At 39.1% G+C, this 18,486-nt stretch overlaps 1 protein-coding gene across 2 annotated transcripts in view; it reads right to left on the bottom strand.

Annotated features, from left to right (window-relative positions):
- Positions 1-17,480, bottom strand: part of MOSPD2 (motile sperm domain containing 2) — a 38,956-nt gene extending 21,476 nt beyond the window's left edge. The window contains exons 1-5 of one of the 2 annotated variants that reach the window (XM_081042961.1): positions 17,153-17,480; positions 16,927-16,996; positions 6,646-6,801; positions 4,962-5,048; positions 3,148-3,302 (exon numbers count right to left, since the gene is read on the bottom strand). In XM_081042961.1, the coding sequence (XP_080899087.1) occupies positions 3,148-3,302; positions 4,962-5,048; positions 6,646-6,801; positions 16,927-16,996; positions 17,153-17,161 (477 nt within the window). In that variant the 5' untranslated portion in view covers positions 17,162-17,480. The remainder of the gene's footprint in view (positions 1-3,147; positions 3,303-4,961; positions 5,049-6,645; positions 6,802-16,926; positions 16,997-17,152) is intronic. The other variant, XM_081042960.1, reaches the window with a different exon arrangement.
- Positions 17,481-18,486: the final 1,006 nt, after the last annotated feature.

The raw sequence follows: 18,486 nt of genomic DNA on the forward strand, positions 1-18,486 counted from the left end.
ATGTATATTCCTAAGAATTAACGTTTTACGTCATTAAGCCACTTTTTAAATTAGTTTCAGGTGTACAAAACAATGTAATAGTTAGACATTTACAACCCTCACAAAGTGATAAGCCCCTCTCCCAATTTTCTACCCCCTGATATCATATATTACTGTTATAATACCACTGACTCTATTCTTCATGCTGTACTGTTTCACTGCACTGAAGCCAGCAACATGAAATTGGGTTATTAGGGTTACTATTCACATGGATCATTTCAGTCCATGTTATTCCATGGCCACAAGCTGTCTTACTAATCCTGATCAGCCATTTTGTAAGGACTGTACGGTGAAAGATACACACACACGGTGCCAAAAAATGTATGCGCATTTTAAGAAAGGTAAAAACTGTATTAAAATTGTAATAATATATACTGATAACAAAAGATGAATAAAAGTCATATGTATACATTTTTAGCACCCTCGGTACATCCATACACACACACACACACACATACATATATAAAACCAGGCAAACTTAAATCCGTCAATTACCGAAAGGTGGGTTGTCCTAGAAATGAAGTCTTTTCTGGCATGTGAGCTGCAGCATCTTTAACTCGAGTAAACTGAAAGTAAGCATCCTTAACTATCTTAAGTATTTATCATGGGATAAATCCTAGTATGTAATAATACCTTTATAACTAATTTTCATAGCCACTGTGCATAGAGCTTAATAATTTGTAGTTAAATAAGAGTCAAAGAAATATCTCAAAATAACTAGTTATATATAAATTTGGTTACCTAGTATATGATCTGCGGCCCCAAGAAACTGCCTAAAAAGTCTCTAATATTCTTGTTTTCATCTTTTATGTAGTTGAATGTCCTTGCTTATAAAATCCCAAGTTACTGCTAACTGAAGTAGATTTGATAGGATGCCACTGGTGTATGCATAGTAGTGGGCTCTACATAAGAAAACTCCATGAAACTATTGGTCTGCATTTTGTGGGGATCGCTATTCATCATCTTGTAAAATGTCCTCCCTTTGAGGACTCATGAAAGACTTTTCTCTTTAGTTCAAGTATCAGGAATGAATACACTTCTCCTAAGACCCTGGTTTGAAAGTATGGTCTCTGAAATAGTTTGAAATGATTCCATTTCTTTTAGGTAGGCAGCTGAGAGCTTAGAGCCAAATTAGTGGCCCAACTCTTTAACAAGTAATTTTAAAATGTCTTGCCTTGTAATTCTGTATACATCTTTATGAGCCAACTTAAATCCTTTGTGATTCATGAGGGTGATATATAAAAATAATTCGATAAGGTTCAAGTATTTAAAAACATTAACAATGAATTACATACTCAGTAATGCAAATAAACTTTATAAATTAAAGATAATGATGTAACACATAAGTAGTTTGAAAAAAATCAGACAGTTCAAGCTAATTCTTTGCCCCTATATTTGGCAATAAAAAATATTAACAATTATTTTTCATGATTCTGGGTTAATAATTAGAAAATTATACATAAAGGATAACAGAATCATGATTTATTTTTATTATATATGTAGGCATTTAGATTTTGGGCATAAAACGACTTACTCTATCATCTAAAACCCATTGACACAGAAACTAGATTGAAAAAATCCAGTGCAATGAGTTCTTAAAATATAAATAGAAATACAGAAAGATGAAAAACTCTACCACCCAAAACAACTCATCTCTAGTTCCCTCTAGTCTGTTTTTTGTTTATTTGTTTTTGCAATATATAAGGTTTTCTTTTTCTGGCTAGGTATCATTGTGATACAATCCTGTTACCTTTTTCATTAAAAAAGGTCATTTTCCAATATTACTAAAAATTCTTTATAAATACCATTAAACATACTCCATCAATTAGATACACCATAATTTACTATTTCACCATGCTGACATATGCGTTTTTCTAATTTTTCACTATTTTAAATAACACTCTGAAAAAAACATTTTGGTGCACAATGCTTTTTCTGTATTCGGAATTCTTTCTTTAGAATACAAATAGATTCCAGAAATTAGTTACCAGGCAGAGTATGAATGTGAACACTTTAAGATTCTTAACATACCGTGTTTCCCTAAAAATAAGACCTAGCCGTGCCATCAGCTCTAATGCATCTTTTGTAGCAAAAATTAATATAAGACCTGGAATCGTATGGTATCGTATCGTACCCAGTCTTATAATAAAATAAGACCGGGTCTTACATTAACTTTTGCTACAAAAAACACAGTAAAGCTGATTGTCTGGCTAGATCTTATTTTCGGGGAAACATGGTATATTATACAAGACCCAGTCTTATGTTAAAATAAGACTGGGTCTTATATAATTTTTGCTCCAAAAGACACATTAGAGCTGATGGTCCGGCTAGGTCTTATTTTCAGAGAAACATGGTATTTTGCCAAGTGGATTTTCAAACAGTTTTAACACTGCCCCAGGAAGGTGTGTGAATGCCACTTTACTGCTACCAGAATTAGCCAGGGTTTGAATGTAAGAGACAACAACTCTAATAAATGTGCTTATGGATGGATCCTCATCGCTGCTGAAGGGTTTGTAGTTACCACTCAGGTCACAAGCGCCCAAATTAGACTGGTAGGTTTGATTTATTTTTTTAAACTTGGCAAAATCACTTGGGGAAAATTGGTTTCCAGTTTTCTGGAATCCAAACAAGCAAACAAAACCCCAACAAAATCACACAGTGCTGTATGTGCAAAACTCAGGTGAACATCTCACAGCTGCAAAACACTGTATGAATGTAATGGTACAATAGAGAGCAGACATTCCTTAGTATTTACTGAGTGCTTTACAGGGATAGGTGCTGTAGGACATGAGCTTTGGCAGAAAAGTTCAGTGACCACGTGTGCTCAGTAGCCTGTCAGCCTCCACACCCTACCTCTACATCATGGGTGTCAGACAAGGAACATTTCTAGGAAATCTACAGTTTCAGTGCCAAATACCGAAGCAAATTTATCTTTGCAAATCTTACTCCATGTTTGACTTCACTCACAACATGGGTGAGCGGAGAATAAATCTGAAACATAACTTGGTTAGCTCAATTTTATAGCAATATTTGGTTAGGGAGGAGTGGCAGGGAGGACAGGAAGGATGGAAGATAAACAATGATTTAGAATTAAAGAAAAATGCTTACTATGCTGTTTAGTCCAGTTTCTGACAGATCAAACATCACTGTTATAGGTTTCCCACTTTCTCTTTTAGCGTAACGTTCCAACCAGAATGCGATAAGCTTCTTTTTGTCCAGTATGGTTTTATGATCTTTTATATGATACTTCACCCTGATCCAGACTTTTAGCAGAACATAAGATAAAAGTAAGAAAAATGTTTATGGCATCATAATGTTATTTTATACGTATATCAATTCTTTCCCTTTTCATTTTTCTTCATTTATAATTCATTTTGTTTCTCAGATTAAAATATCTCTTCCTTTTTCTAAATGAGTAGTGTGCACTTGAGAACCTTAAAGAGTAGCAGAAAGTTAGGAAATATCCTTCACTAGTAAGTAAGGGGGAAAAGAAAATACAAGAGAACAAACCATATTTGGTAATAAGATAAGAGTACCCTTCACTGTGCTTAACGAAAAAGAAAGTCGTCATTGCTTCTGTTGCGCAATAGAAAAAATGTTCCTTGCAGAGGAAGAGGCTGGACAGAGACACCGTGGAGGTGTGAGTGGGTGTTGTGCACGTGGGTGGAGTGTGGCAAACATTCCAAGTGGTGGCAGCTAAGACAAAACATGATGAGAGGTGAAGCTAAGCAGAGACAGGGCTGGGATTCGAGGACTCTGCATGCAATGCTAAGGTGTTTTGATTTCCTGTTTACATCTCTCAGGCAGCAGCATAAAGCTGAGACTGGAAGAGACAGAGAGGAAACCCAACAGCTGCTGCTGTGGGAAGGTGCTGCGGGAAGGAGCTAGTGAGGGACTGACTGAGGAAGTGCTGGTGAAACCAGACGGGCGAAGTGAAGCTATGTCAGAGGGAAGAGCCAGTGGTTTCTGGCCTGAGCTGGGCAGTACAGGGGCAGAGCAGATGGTGGGACTCGGGTGTTCAGCTGTGTGTTGTGTTGAAGGCAGCTGGCTGGTAATCAATCTGGTGGCACCCGTCAGTGGGTAGCTGGGCATGTATGTGCACGTGGCCTGGGGACGGTGTGGGCTCAGCGCCGCCATTCAGGGGAGGCAGGTGAGATCACTCAAAGACACTGTATCAGCTAGAAAGGAAAAGAGGCCAAAAAAGGAATGATTCCAGGGAAGCACTTTTAAGGGACAAGTGGAAGGAGAAATGCGCAAAGAAGACTGAGGAGGAGCCAGTGATAGGAGGAGAATGCATAGAGTACTGTTAACACAGGAACAGACCACATGCCGCAGAAGGCGAGCAAGGCATGCACTGACGTGCGCGAAGCTGCCTGGGCAGGATGTCTGCTCGAAATGGTGCTCTGACACGCCTGCTGGGCGTCAGCCTTGGTACAAACCAAGCTGGATTTTGGGCAATGGGGAGAGAAGAGAGTTGTCGGGATGGCAGGGATGAGTGTCAGTGTTCCTCCTGCTATCACACAGATTGAGGAGAAAGAAAGGGGACAAGACTGGGAAACTTGAAAAGAAAAACGTCCATGTACCAACCCTCAGGGACTGTCAAAAAGATTTCCATAAAAGTACTGGGTTGAAGTTTAATGTCACAGTCAAATTAGAAAGATGATAGTGACTCTGAATTACAGTACTTTGGCTGTGTTAGGGCAGCATTTGCCTTTGCTGCCTGTTTGATTAGGTATAATGTAAACAGTAGTATAACTACTGAGTATGAGATTCTCAGTCAAGATGGCCCTAACCGTCCCCAGCTGGAGGGAACCTGCCTTGTGCTATCCATGGAGGAAGTGCTGCCTATTACTAATTCTGTTGAGCTAGACAAGTACATCTCAAAATCTTGAAAAGTCAGTCCATAAATTCAATATACTTACGTAACTTGTTGCCTTCTTTGTCATAACCGTGGAGATAAATACCTCCAATTTCCAGTAACCATCTGGGAATGGAGGATTCAGTCAGATCTAAAAAGTGATACACTTTGATGAGTAATTGTAACTTAGGGACCTTTTTAAAAAGAAAACTCACAATGTAAAAGGTACTGTTATATAGTAGCTCTGATATAAAAAAGATAAAGTTTATTCAAACATCTGGATAGAACATCTGGCAATAAAACAGTATTTCTTATTAAGTAAACAAACGACATACAGATGAGAGAAATGAAAAAAAAATCCATTGCCCTTTGACACGTCAGCCTTTATTTATGTAGACACATTTCTGTGGTCTGGTTGTGTTTCATATAATGATTTGCAAACAAATATTGTCACTGTTGGACAATTTCAAGAGAACACACCCATAAATATCTACAGTATAGATCCAGATTAATGGGGAAAAAAATCACTATGGTTTCTTTTGCAAAATAATGTTTTTTCACAAAACCTGATATCCAGTAGAATCTAATACATTTTATAATCTTGGGGCAAGTGGAAAATGGGAAAATTGCTAGCTCCTTTAGCAGGAGGAACAAAGAGGGCCTATCCTGTCTCTCGTGAGGCCGAGATCCAACAGAGCAAGACAGCAAGTGCTTTTGTTACATTTGCCAGTAGTTCCCCAAGAACTTCCAAAGATTTCTTTATCTTTCCTCACCCCCTTTACCTTATATCTGGCGTCTGCCACTAGACACAAGCAATTCTATATAAGAAAAAACTACTGTTAAACGTTTATTCTGTCCTTAAGTAATTTAGAAATATCAGATTTGTATTTATTTGCTTGATTAATAAACGTGTCACTGTTTATTGCAATTACCTATAGTTTTTACATTTCCAATTGAATTATTAAATACACCCCTTCTGATGGATTCCTTCTACAAGTGTGAGGACTGGGGCGAGTGTCTGCTCGATTTATTTGTTGACTATTTTGTATTAAGTCTCCAGACTCAGTCACTCTAGAGTTTATATTCCTCAAAGTCAGGAAATTTTTTATACCTCATCAAAACCAGTAGTTATGCCAGTTTCTTGTTAAATTTTTAGGAGGAGAGAGATAATGAGTAACCTTTGATGACTATTATAAAACCTCCCTCTAAGATTTCAAACTCCCATTTTTGGAGAAAATTTCAGTCCTGAAGTAGGCCTTGAAACTAAGCCACTAAAAGAAGGCTGCCAAGGCATCCTTGGGGATAAGCTTGCTTTTGGGGGACCTTCATTCAATTATTCTATATGGAACACCTATCAGCACAAGGAACTCTGAGGATGGAGAAAGACATAAGGCAACAACTAAGAAAAACAGGCAAAGAGTATCTCTAGGCCTAAGGGCGAAGATGTTGTCTTGCTATTGTTTAATGGTACCGAACTAACAAGCACACATTAGGAGTTTCTGCTGTGAGTGAACAGTCTGAGTGTGATTCTGCTTCCTGGTGATCTGATTTCCTCATGAATGATCTGACTTTTAAGACTTACTCATATGACACTCTTTTCAAAGTGTTATTGGGTCTGTATAATACATTATATTCTGGTGTTTATGATGATTGCAAAGGATATTTGCAAATACACTATTAGATGAATGTAAAACAGTAACATTTATGCAGGGAATAGTATACTGTCAAGGTTAAATTGAACAGCTTACCGTTGACACACATTTCTTTCCTCCACTGAAAACTCTCATCGATCATCTTCAGTGTTTCATCTACAGCATCATGTCTCCAGAATAAGTAACTTTCAACCCAGTTATCATCTTGTTGTAGCCTTTCAACATCACGTGGATCATATTTATCTGGCTTATCTAGGGGAAAAACAGTAATAAACATCCAAGTCAGATAAATTCTACAGTGAATAATAACAAACACTAACGCCAAAGGAGAAGAAAGACCCGGAAAACAAAGCTAAGCTATTTGAAGATAGACACAGGGATGAAGTTCGGATGAAAATGCAATTTAAAGGACTGACGGAATTTCTGAGTGTGAGGAGAATAAAGTTATCTAAAGACTGCAGGTTTACTTTAAATACCATGTTTCTCCCAAAATAAGACCTGATCTTATATTAATTTTTGCTCCAAAATACTATTAGGGCTCGTGTTCAGGGGATGTCATCCTGAAAAATCATGCTGGGATTAATTATCTGGTTAGGTCTTATTTTCGGGGAAACACGATAAACCACTGTAGATTTTAAAAAATAAGACCATAGTAAGATATTTTGCATGACCCTCTCTAGAACTATAAACCAACATCTGGGAACATCAATTGTGTTATCTGAACTTGAAATCCTTACCCTAGTCAATGCAAAATGAAATTTTATATGTAAAGAACTAAGTTGTACTTCAAAAGACATTTGTTTGGCAAGTATCATTTAAAAAAATGAACTGAATACAAAATGGAAACTGACCATGTATGTAGCAGATAACATTTTCTATAACTTATTGGAATAATTGTTTTCAACAATAATTTCTCATTGTCAGCCTACATACACGCTATGTTCCTACCAATCTCTGTATCTGATAGTCTTCTTTCCACACCCTGCTCTCACTATTTTTCTATAACTGAATTTTCCTCGTCTCCTCACAGCCAGGTCTGCACACCCAAATTCTACCATCCTGCAAAATTCCTTTCAAGTGCTTCCTCTTCCATAACATTTCCCGAGCCCAGAAGTCATTCCTTCCTACCTATGAACAGCTATAGGACTTGAACTAAGCAGTTCTCATGGCACTTAGCACTTTCCCCTGTGAATCCAAGTCACTAGCATGCTGTCTCCCACATGGAGACAGTAACGGCACTGTCCATCCCGTCTAAGAACCCCCCAAAGCCCATTATACCAGTTCCATGAAAAGGCCTTCAGGAAACATTTGTTGAATGACTGCATTACTTCTCACTTTTTATTTTCTCGCTTAATAGTACCCTCCCAGGGGACCTAGCAAGAAACTTCTGAAAATTTTCTGGCTCCTTCATCTCCAGTGTTTTTTTTCATCTAATTAGTTGCGAAGTTTTATAGATTCTATCTTCTCCATTTGCTCAGCCTTATTTCAGACCCTCCGAGGTAATAGCTTAAAGGGCAAGAAAACATAAAGTGCATTCAGAGAACTATCTTCTTTGAGTCTCAGTTTGCTTATCTTTAAGCTGCTTTAGACACTCACAGGGTTGTGCAAGGATCAGATGAACATGTATATATGAAAGTAGTTGGAAGTTTAAAGCACTATAAAATATAAGAGTAGGCCCTAAAACATGCACGTGTAGAGTATTACCTTGGAAATGCCTTTTAATATCTGGGTTCTGTTTTTCTCGTCTATACAATGAGTGGTTCTGTAGTAGGTAAACCTTGGAAAATGTTTTTTAGCTCTGCTATTGAAAAATTCATCATTATTCAAAACAACTTTAATTATAAAGTTTAAACATGACTTGGAGTTAAGAGTTTACACTGTTTAGCATCAAGAGAGCCCCTGGGAGCACCTGTCCCCTAAGGAAGCACCATCTAGTTTGGCTACTGGGCAGCCGTCTCCACTGGACCAGCATGGTGTTTTCCTTGAAATAACAGGCTGACCTCATTCATTTTCAAGAAAATTTCTGCCAAATACCCACATCTGAATAACCACAGTTTATTTTCCAGTTGTTCTTTCAAATAAAAGAGGTGGTCTATATAAAAGATGACTAATTTAGCTGGCAACTCAAACAGGTAGAAGTGTTTAATGCATACTTCCGATTTTGTCAGGGGTAGAGGGTGTGCACACGTGTGTTTTGGTATCTTCAGATACATATCGAGTGTCCATCTTTAGCTTCTTCCTGTAACATCTGGACTTACCAAAAGATTAATTTTCTGAAAATTTCCTAACATTTGAGGGTTCCGTTGCCTGGGTGCTGTATTGGAATGCAACAAATTGTTCTGTCATAAGCACAATTACACTTGGCCTTGTGGTCCCAGGCCAAGTTTTCCTCACCTTGAATGCTCAGTTTACTTTGTTTCTCTGTCTCACTCTCTCTCCCCTTAGGCCTCATCTGTCCCCACTTTTCTCCTGCCCCCTCTTCTTCCACCCTCACAAGACCCCCTCCCGAATCCTCTCCTTCCCTGTATTTTCCACCCCCATAAGCCTACTAGGGACATCATTTTGAAAGATTTTACCTCTTCATGATTAAAGCATACAGATTAGGAAGAGATTAGTTTTGAGGAATAGAATGAAGAAATAAAATGGAGTCACTAAGTCAAGCGGCTAAATTACTAAAATTGAGTAGGCTGAGGCATGAAGAAATGATTAGATTCTTGTTCTAACTAGCCTGGGAACTTAAAACTATTGAACTTTCCAGTCCTGTGTCAATGCCTGGACTTCTAGATAAACCCTGATTATCCTTTAAGGGACTCACGTATCCAGACCATGAGACATGACCAGACGTCCTGGTACTCATCTTCTGTACCACCTGGCATCCATCATCCAGACTTCCTGACATCTGACTGATAACTGTCTGGGACCAATCCTAGGGCTAAGAATGCAGGATTGATTCTTCTCAAGGATGGGACTTTTAAGAACTCTTTATCTTTTCTTTCTTCTTTGGAACACTTTCAGGTTTTTGCCTAGCTGTATTCCCAGTTTGCAAACTCTAAGACCCTTGAATAAATCTCTATCACTAATTTCTAGCGAAAGCCTCTAGACTCTTTGAGTTCATTCGACAGTATTATGCACAGATATGAATGCATATGTATATACTCTCATAATATGGTGTCCTTATTACTTTAATCTTGCTGTGGACCAATGAAAACTTCATCACAAACCAACATCAATCTTAAGTGGTGAATTTTTAAACCTCATCCTTGCCTTTCTTCAAAATAGCTCAAAGCTCATTTCAGCCACTTTGTTAAGAAATTTTAAGCACTTCTGTGGTTCATTGTTTCTTTCTATTCTATATGAATTTTGCTCTGTAAATTGATCTTATACCGTTTCCCCCAAAATAAGACCTAGCTGAACAATCAGCCTTAATGCGTCTTTTGGAGCAAAAATTTATATAAGACCCGGTCTTATATTATAGGAAAATAAGACCCGGTCTTATAATAAAATAAGACCGGGTCTTATATTTTGCTCCCAAAGACGCATTAGAGCTGATTGTCCGGGTAGGTCTAATTTTCGGGGAAACACGGTATTTATACAGTATACTACCACCAGACAAATTGTAAAATTCATAATTTGACAGAGAAAGAACTAAAGTTAAATGAGTGGTAATGGTGATTCACCTCTGCAACAGACAGTACTAAATGTTCCAGGGTAAAGAGAACTCTCAGCTTTTCATCTCTTTGTCTGCTGTGCATGCGTGCACACTGACATCCCCCCCCCACACACACACAGATATTGTTTCTCACATATACACCTTCGGAAAATTTTAATTTTTCAAATTTAATTTCTCAAAAATTTTAATATTTCAAAAGCCTGATTAATATAACCTACCATACTAACAGATTAAAAGAAAAACACCAAGTGAACATCTCATTAGATATAATAAATGTGTTCAGTAGATGAAGAAAATGCATCTACCCTGTTTCCCCAAAATTAAGACCTAGCCTGGACCATCAGCTCTAATGCGTTTTTGCTCCAAAAGACGCATTAGAGCTGATGGGCCAGGCTAGGTCTTATTTTTTGGGAAACAGTAGTAAAATTCAACCATCACTCATAATGGGAACAAAACAGCAACAACCAAAATGGCAAACCGGGAATAGAAGGAAATGTCTTCATTTTGGTAAAGCTTCTCTACAGAGATCATAGTACTTAACAGTACTTAACATAGTACTTAACAGACATGTTCGGGGTTATCGTTCAAAGATCAGGAATAAAACAAGCAAGCTTTTATCACTGCTTCTACTCAACACTGTTCTAAAGGTTCCAGCCCATGTAAAGTAAAAGCACTGAGAGATGTAAGAATTGGAAAGTTAGAAAATTGTCATTATTTCAAGGTGATATTACTGTCTATGCAGAAAGCCCAAACTAATCTAGAGATATTATCAAAATTAATAAGAGTTAGCAAGGTTTCTGAATTCAATATTAATGTAAAAAGTTAAATGCACTTTCTATAAACCAGCAGTCATTTAGAAAATAAATTCTTAAAGGACACCATTTAAACAAAAATTTAAGTAATAAAAATAAAATTTTAATTAAAAAAATGTCAAGTATTTGGGAATAAACTTAACAAAAATAGGTTAACCTTTATGGAGAAAGTTATAAACCTTTCTACAAGAAAGACTTTAGCAGGTAGAACTATATACCAGGTTTTTGGATAGGCCAAAGTTGATTTTCTGATTTTACCCAATTCCACTCAAAATCCCAACAAAAGATTTTAATTTTTTTCATAAACATGATAAGCTGATTCTATTATTTATATGGAGGAACAAAGGGCCAGGAAGAGCCTGAAGAAGTGATTTTCATAGAAGTGGAAACCAAATGGCCCATAGAGATATGAAGAAATGCTTAATCTTGCCGGTACTCAAAGAAAGGCAAATTAAAACCACAATGAGATATTCCAACAGCCCTATCACATGGGGAAAAAACTAACAAAACCAAAAAAAGTAACAATGCCAAATTATAGGGTCTGGAAAAACAAGGACATTCAGATACTGCTGGTTAAAATGAAAACTGGTAGTCACTTTGGAAAATCGTTTGGTATTACCTAGTAGAATATTTGCTTATTGTGTGACCCACCTGTTTCACTGTTGGGTACAAACCTACAACAGCAGTTCTCAAACTTTTTGATCTTAGAACCTATTTTACACTCTTAAAAAGAACTGAGTACCCTAAAGAGCTTGTTTTTTTTTTATATTGGTTACCTTTATCAGTAGGTATTAAAACTGATTTAACAAAATTGACACGAGAACATACCAGCGCATATTCTATCAGCTGTCAGAGCCACGATACCACACTAGCGTAACCTCTGGAAAAACAACGACTGCATGCTTGTGAGAGAATGACAATGAAAAAGGAAAAGGATGTTTTAGTGTTATTATGAAAATAGTTTTGACCTCTCAAACCCCTTGAAATGGTCTCAAGGAACTACAGTTCCTGCACAAACATTGAGAATCACTGACTTAGAGAAACTGTAGATACCAGATATGCATAAGAATGTTCACAGCAGCATTGTACATAATAGCAACACGTAGAAATAACTCCACATCCGTCAACTGGTATATTCATTCTGTGCACTATTATACAGCTATAAAAAGGAATCCATGACAGTACGGTTATAGTTGACAATATGAATGACCGAGCAACAAGCAAGTCATGAAAAAATGTATTCAGCTTTTATTTAAAGTTTAAATGTGGTAAACTTAATAAAGTACTGGTGAGGAATACATCACAGGTGGTGCAGCTAATGAAAAGCAAGGGAATGCGTAACACCAAATGCAGGACAAGCAGCTGCCTGGGGGAGCACAGGACGGATGAAGGACAAATGCAGGACAAGCAGGGATGGGGTACCCACCCAGGAGGTTCCATTTGTTTGGCTGAATGCTGAGTACATGGGTGTTTATTTTATTCATGTTTTACACATTCTGTACATAAAAGATATTTTTAAATTTAAAAATAATACGACAACAAAAATTAAAAGACTAGAAAAAGTCAATGAAGAAGAAATTATTTAACTTCACAGCAATGGAAGAAACCACAAATGAATGGGAAATTGCGAATACATTCAGAGAATGAACAAAGTGAGTAACATAAACAAGAAAAGCCCAAACCAATTATAAAGTCATACTAGTGAAAAAAAATTAAACTATAAGTGGATGTAAACATGAAAAGTTTACTCTCACTAGTCATCAAACGCAAAATCTAAAACCACCATCAGTTAAGAAACGAGGACACTAAATATAGGTAAGGCTGTCATGAGACTAACACATACATATGTGCTGGTGGGAATGAATCTTGGTGCAACTTCTATAGAGGAAATTTTAACACATACGAAACAAAGTGTCTTAAAAATACACTACTAAAACCAGTAATTCTACATTTAGACATGAATCTGAAGGAAATAATCTGCACAAAACGTTGTATTAACAAAAAGCTGGGAAGAATATAAATGTCCACAAAGGGACTATTTGAAAGATAAAACTATCTTTTATTTATAGAGCAGACTATTAAATGGTAACGTAAAGTGTTGCTTACTTCATAAATATGGGGAAATAACATGTCAGTAAACAAATGCAACACAAAATTACATACAGGATGGTCTTTTAACTACGTTTTTAAAAATGTATAGAAAAAAAGACTGGACAAAAAGCATCCTCTGTTAGGAGAGCTATCTGTGGATGGTGAGCTTATGGGGAGTTCTCAGATGTTTTTGGTATCATCCAAATTCATTTAAATGAATTCATATACATACTTGCAAAGTCAGAAAACAAATCTAAAATAACACCCCACAAACCTCTCAATAGCTCTCCAAACTGACTACATAAAGCACAAAGGCATCGCTTAGGTGTCCAAGGCGCTGGACACTCCAGGGCCCCGTTCTTAGCCACGTGTGCTCCCCCTCCCTCCCTAGGCTCCTCGGAGTGGACTTCTGAGGGCTTCCTGAAGGTGCCCCCCCCCAACCCTCTCACTGCAGGGCCTTAGGTCACACTATTGGATCTGCCTGGTTCACGTTTTCCACCTCGCCGAGCTCCACCATCTTCCAAAGTCCATGAGAAACACCACTTTTTCTGTGATTTTTTTTCTAACTCTGTGCTAACCCAGCCACCCCAATCATGTGATTTTCCTTATCTTTGACTCTTACAGAAATGATGGTAGCACTCTTACTACTCTTGATATAATTTGCCTTAACTTGAACAGCTCTGTTTTAACGCCTCTAACTAGATTCTAGTGGTTCAGGAAGGGGCTCTATCCTTCTTCAGCACTTTCTCTAATATTGACACAGTTTCCCAGAATTAAGCACATACTGAGTATTTGAGGAACTGAATAAATTATTGTCACAAGGGATTAGTCTCTGGCCTTGGCCACAAGAAGGAGGAAGAGAGAACAGGAAGTGTTGCTCATTTGAAACTCAGCATGGAATTTCTCACAGAAACAATGAAGAAAAAAGGACCATTAATGATGCATCAAGCAATAATGGACTTGTATTTTATTCTTTTGCCAGCTATCCATAATCGGTAACTTAATTTCTATGGAAACAGAAATGTGCTTGGGATTCCCAAGAATCTACCTCCAAAGAGTTTTTTGGAGTACAGCCAGTGCTTAAAGTGATATACTTGCAGATAGTAAATATTTTCCTTTAGGAAAAACATTACGATTGCTTAAGTCTGCCTTAAGCTATTCTGAAACAAAATATTGTAAATGACAATAGAAAGGGTGACATGAAAGAGGAATAAGGAAAGTGGATGTTCTAAATATCTGAGTTAATTTCTAAAAAGTAAACTTGAAAGGCAGAACACAGGTAAATCAAAACCCCTTTCTGTCACCTTCCTACTTTACCTTTACTTGATGCTCTCTTTCAGGAAACAACTGAAAGTTTAAGGGTAGAAAGTATTTAGAGGTTTTTATTTCCCTTTCTCTTGCAAGTCTTTAAATTAAATTTCTATTTACAACGGTTGTGCAGATAACCCACCCACGTGCATTCACACATACCCAAGTGTGTATATTTAAGGACAAAACCCTCCCTATACTTAATGCCATACTGTGCTCTACTGTGCTCTACTTAGAAATAACACTTGTCTTTATGAGACATATTGTGAGGGCTGTTCTTTGCCAGATTTTGGTGGTGGAGGGAAGCCAGTTAGGAGAGCTCTTAGTACTACAGACTTGGACTAATCTCCCTATGTATATATTTAAGCACTGCTATATTCATTCAAAGAGTATGTATCGAGAACTGTGCTAGGTATACAGAGGTGAGTCCAACCTTGACCTTAATGTCCACAGGTTGCCCAGACCTACATACGTTCTACCGTAGGAAATGAACAATAAGTAAACAGATGAACAAGATAACTACGGGCCTATGGTAAGACCTGCAAAGAAGACAAAAATAAACAAGACAGGTAGGCTATTTAATAATCAGCAAAGGCTTCTCAGACACATTTAAACCAAGATGGGAAAGAAAAGAAGGTCCCAGCCATGCACACTATCTGGGTAAGAGCCTTCCGGACAGAGAGAAGTAAAAAGGTCCTGAGATGGAAACAGACTCAGTCTTTGAAGAACATAAAAGAGGCAGTGTGGCTGGTCGTGTTTTTCAAACTGTGGGTCACGTTAGTAGGTTGTGATAACAATTTAGTGGGTCACTGCATCAGGAAGTCATAGATTTTCAGAATAAGTATTCTTTAACAAACTCTTGCTTCAGTTTTGTGTGTGCACGTGTACTGGATTGCAATGTATAATACCTTTCTTACTGTGGGCAGTGGTGAAATCTGTACTAAACAAGTAGGAACAGGTGAGGATGGAGGAGTGGGGAAAGAACGAGTCTATGCATGGCCTTGCATTGTAGGTCACTATAAAGAACTGGGATTTTAAAATTCTAAACAAATTAGGGAGAAAATGAAGAGCTTCAAGATGGGGAATGACGTGACAATTTGACAAGATGGTGTCAAAAGATTACTATAGTAAAATTCAGAAGACCTGAGCACCAGCCGTTGGCCTAGCCGCTAATACCAGGGATTTTAGGCAAATCATTTAATCTCTCTAACCTTACTTCATTTTAAAAATAAGAAGATTGGGGCAAGATGATTTAAGACCTCGTCTACTACATTTCTATGACTATATTCTTCTTCCTCGCTTGGGTGTAAGTAGAAGAGTATTGGGGAGACACTAGCTCATTATATCAAGTTCTGGGGTCCTAAAATATTATAAACTGTGTAGCTATTAAAGTCAGGTTTCTATAGAAAGCAATTTTGAAATTATTTCTTTACTGGAACCAGTTGTATTATTACAAGTGAGATCTCGGAGCTAAAAGTGAATCAAGTGCTTTTGCAACTCTCTGACGCAAAGTTTGGGATGTGAAGAAAATTGACAGGGAGGGATGAAAAGGTTACTGACCGTGCTATTTGGAACAGATTTCCTTATTTGTTCTAGGTCATCAACTGACATATAATCTAAGGGCAACCTAAAATTGCAGGGAATCTCTCTGCTTAGCACTAAAGTCAACCCTAACTCCTTTCACAGTAACCAAATGACTATGAGGCAAAAGAGTCATTTTGGTTACTATGTAACCCCATGCTGGACAGTTCAATGTCCTCCTAATTATTAATTAAGCCTCCTAATTATTCACATTTTATAGCTATGTAAAAACAGAGGCTCAGAAAAGAAAAGTAAGCTAATAAGTGGCAGGGTCAGGATTAGAATAGTTATACCATATTTATATCAAATTATCCTGCATGTTTTAAAAAAATTACTGTACATGGATTAAATCAACAGTTAAATACTGGACAACTCAAGTATCTGTGACATCTGGACACACAATGTTCAAGAAATACGTCAGTTCTGGACTCACAGGTAGTTTGCTGGAGGGCCTACTCCGTGGGTAGCATGCTGGGTTGTCTGATGTAGAATTAGGCAAAATATCCAAGGAATCTGGAGCCCCAATTAAGTACACATGAGTGAATACTGTTATGGCAGTGTCCAGGTTCATTTTCGTGATTGCTGCTGGTGACAGGTCAGCTGAGGAACAGTGAATTGGACAGTGCCACCAGTACTGTGCGCTTAGCAAGTGTCCTGCAAGTTCCATAAACTCGAGATGCTACGTAGAAACTCACCGATTTCCAACTTACATTAGCCCTTTAGCAAGCAATGGACGCATCACCTGCCCGATTGGAGCAGCGTGCATGGCACGTTACGGAAAGGAAAATCTTGGAATCATGCAGGACACCGCCCCTGTGAGGGTCGAAATGGTCCCTAACGCTTCCCACAGAAACACTAGCAAACACTCCAGCAAAGTTGGGGACGCTCATTGCACACCGAGGACGTGACACCCACCTGTCAAATACTCAACTTCGAACCTCCGTCGGGTCTCAGAGATGAGCTTGGCTTTATTCTGGGCTTGACACTGGAAGGAAGACAAGACACGCTTAGACACCAAGCGCACCGTCCCGCTTCCCCTCGGCCCAGCCCACCTGCACCTGGGAGCGCGGCCACCGGCCTCAGAGGAGGATAGGGCTCTGAGGTGGGAGCCGGCAACGGTGCGGTGCGATCGGCTCCTCACCTCGGCCATGGTCGCGGGCGCGGACGTGACTGCAGTCGCTATCGCCACTTCCACAGCTGCCGTCCCAATATCACATCACCCACCAGGCCAGCCCAGAGGTAAAGAGCGAAGGGCGGGAGGTGGAGGCGGTCGCGTGACACCGGAAGGCGGGCGGAGGCGTCGCAGAGCTGCCCAATCCAATACGGCCGCCTGAGTCTCGAGGCGGGACTAGGCTCTCAGCCTGGCTTCCCATTCGCTTCTTGTCCGCACCCCTTGCTGTTCCCTGCACTGCGGACCCCACCCCCGCCAGCCGCGGGATCGCGAGCGCTTCCCCCGCGAACCCCACCCCAGCCAGCTCCACCTGCCATTCGCTTTTACAACGTTCTCGGAGGCCCCGCCTCCTCAGCCTCCCTTGGCAACCTTTTCCTGGCTGGCTTCGCGGGCTCCGCCTCCTCTGAGCTCAACGTAGCCTCTGGACCGGCCTTCCCAGGATGCTGCGCGCCGGCGGGAGGTTCGGAGCATCCGGACCCTGCTCCCGCGTGGGGCCTCTGAAAAGTGGCGACAACGGGACTCATGGCCCCGCGCGCTGAGGTAGGGCCGGCGTATGTTCTCTAACCCGACCTTGGCGGAGGAGTCAGTGGGGCTGGGGTTTCCTCCCCTGTCCTGTCATTGCGGGAGAGCGGGAAGGAAGCCGGCGTCTTGTGACCTGTATCCATCATCCTATGGATGTCTGTCATTCTGTGGAATGATAATTAGATTTAAGTGCTTGCTATATTCAGGAATATTTCTCTTGAAACTTTCTTCACCCCTGGGAACACTGGGACTATGAGATACTTAACAGGGAATATATCTTTGAAGTCTTTAAACTGAAACAGTTGTGTAAAATTGAGATGCAAAGCGTCTTCCATTATTTATTAAGGTAATTGTTCTCAAAGCAAGGGGCAATTTTGCCTTCCAGGGGACATTTGGCAATGTCTGGAGACATTTTTGTTGTCACAACTGGGGGGGCGTCCTGTTACTGGCATCTGGTGGGTAGAAGCCAAGCATACTACTAAATCTTACAGTACACGGGAGAGCCCCCACAAGTTATTCAGGACAAAATGTCAGTAAGTGCCAAAATTGAGAAAGATTGATTCATAACTTGCTGGAGCAATATTTAAAGTTGTTGGTTAAAAAATTGAAAGCAATCATCTCGCATTCAATATAACTGCCTTTTTTAAAAATTGAAAGATAAAGCTACAAAGACATTGTAAGAACAGCCCCCATGTTTCCACCATCCATAGTCAACCACGATTGACACTTTAGCATCTTTCACCCCAGACTATTTTTGTTTACATTTTTATAGAGAAAAAAAA

Source organism: Rhinolophus hipposideros (assembly GCF_964194185.1).
Source record: "Rhinolophus hipposideros genome assembly, chromosome: X".
NCBI lineage: Eukaryota > Metazoa > Chordata > Mammalia > Chiroptera > Rhinolophidae > Rhinolophus > Rhinolophus hipposideros.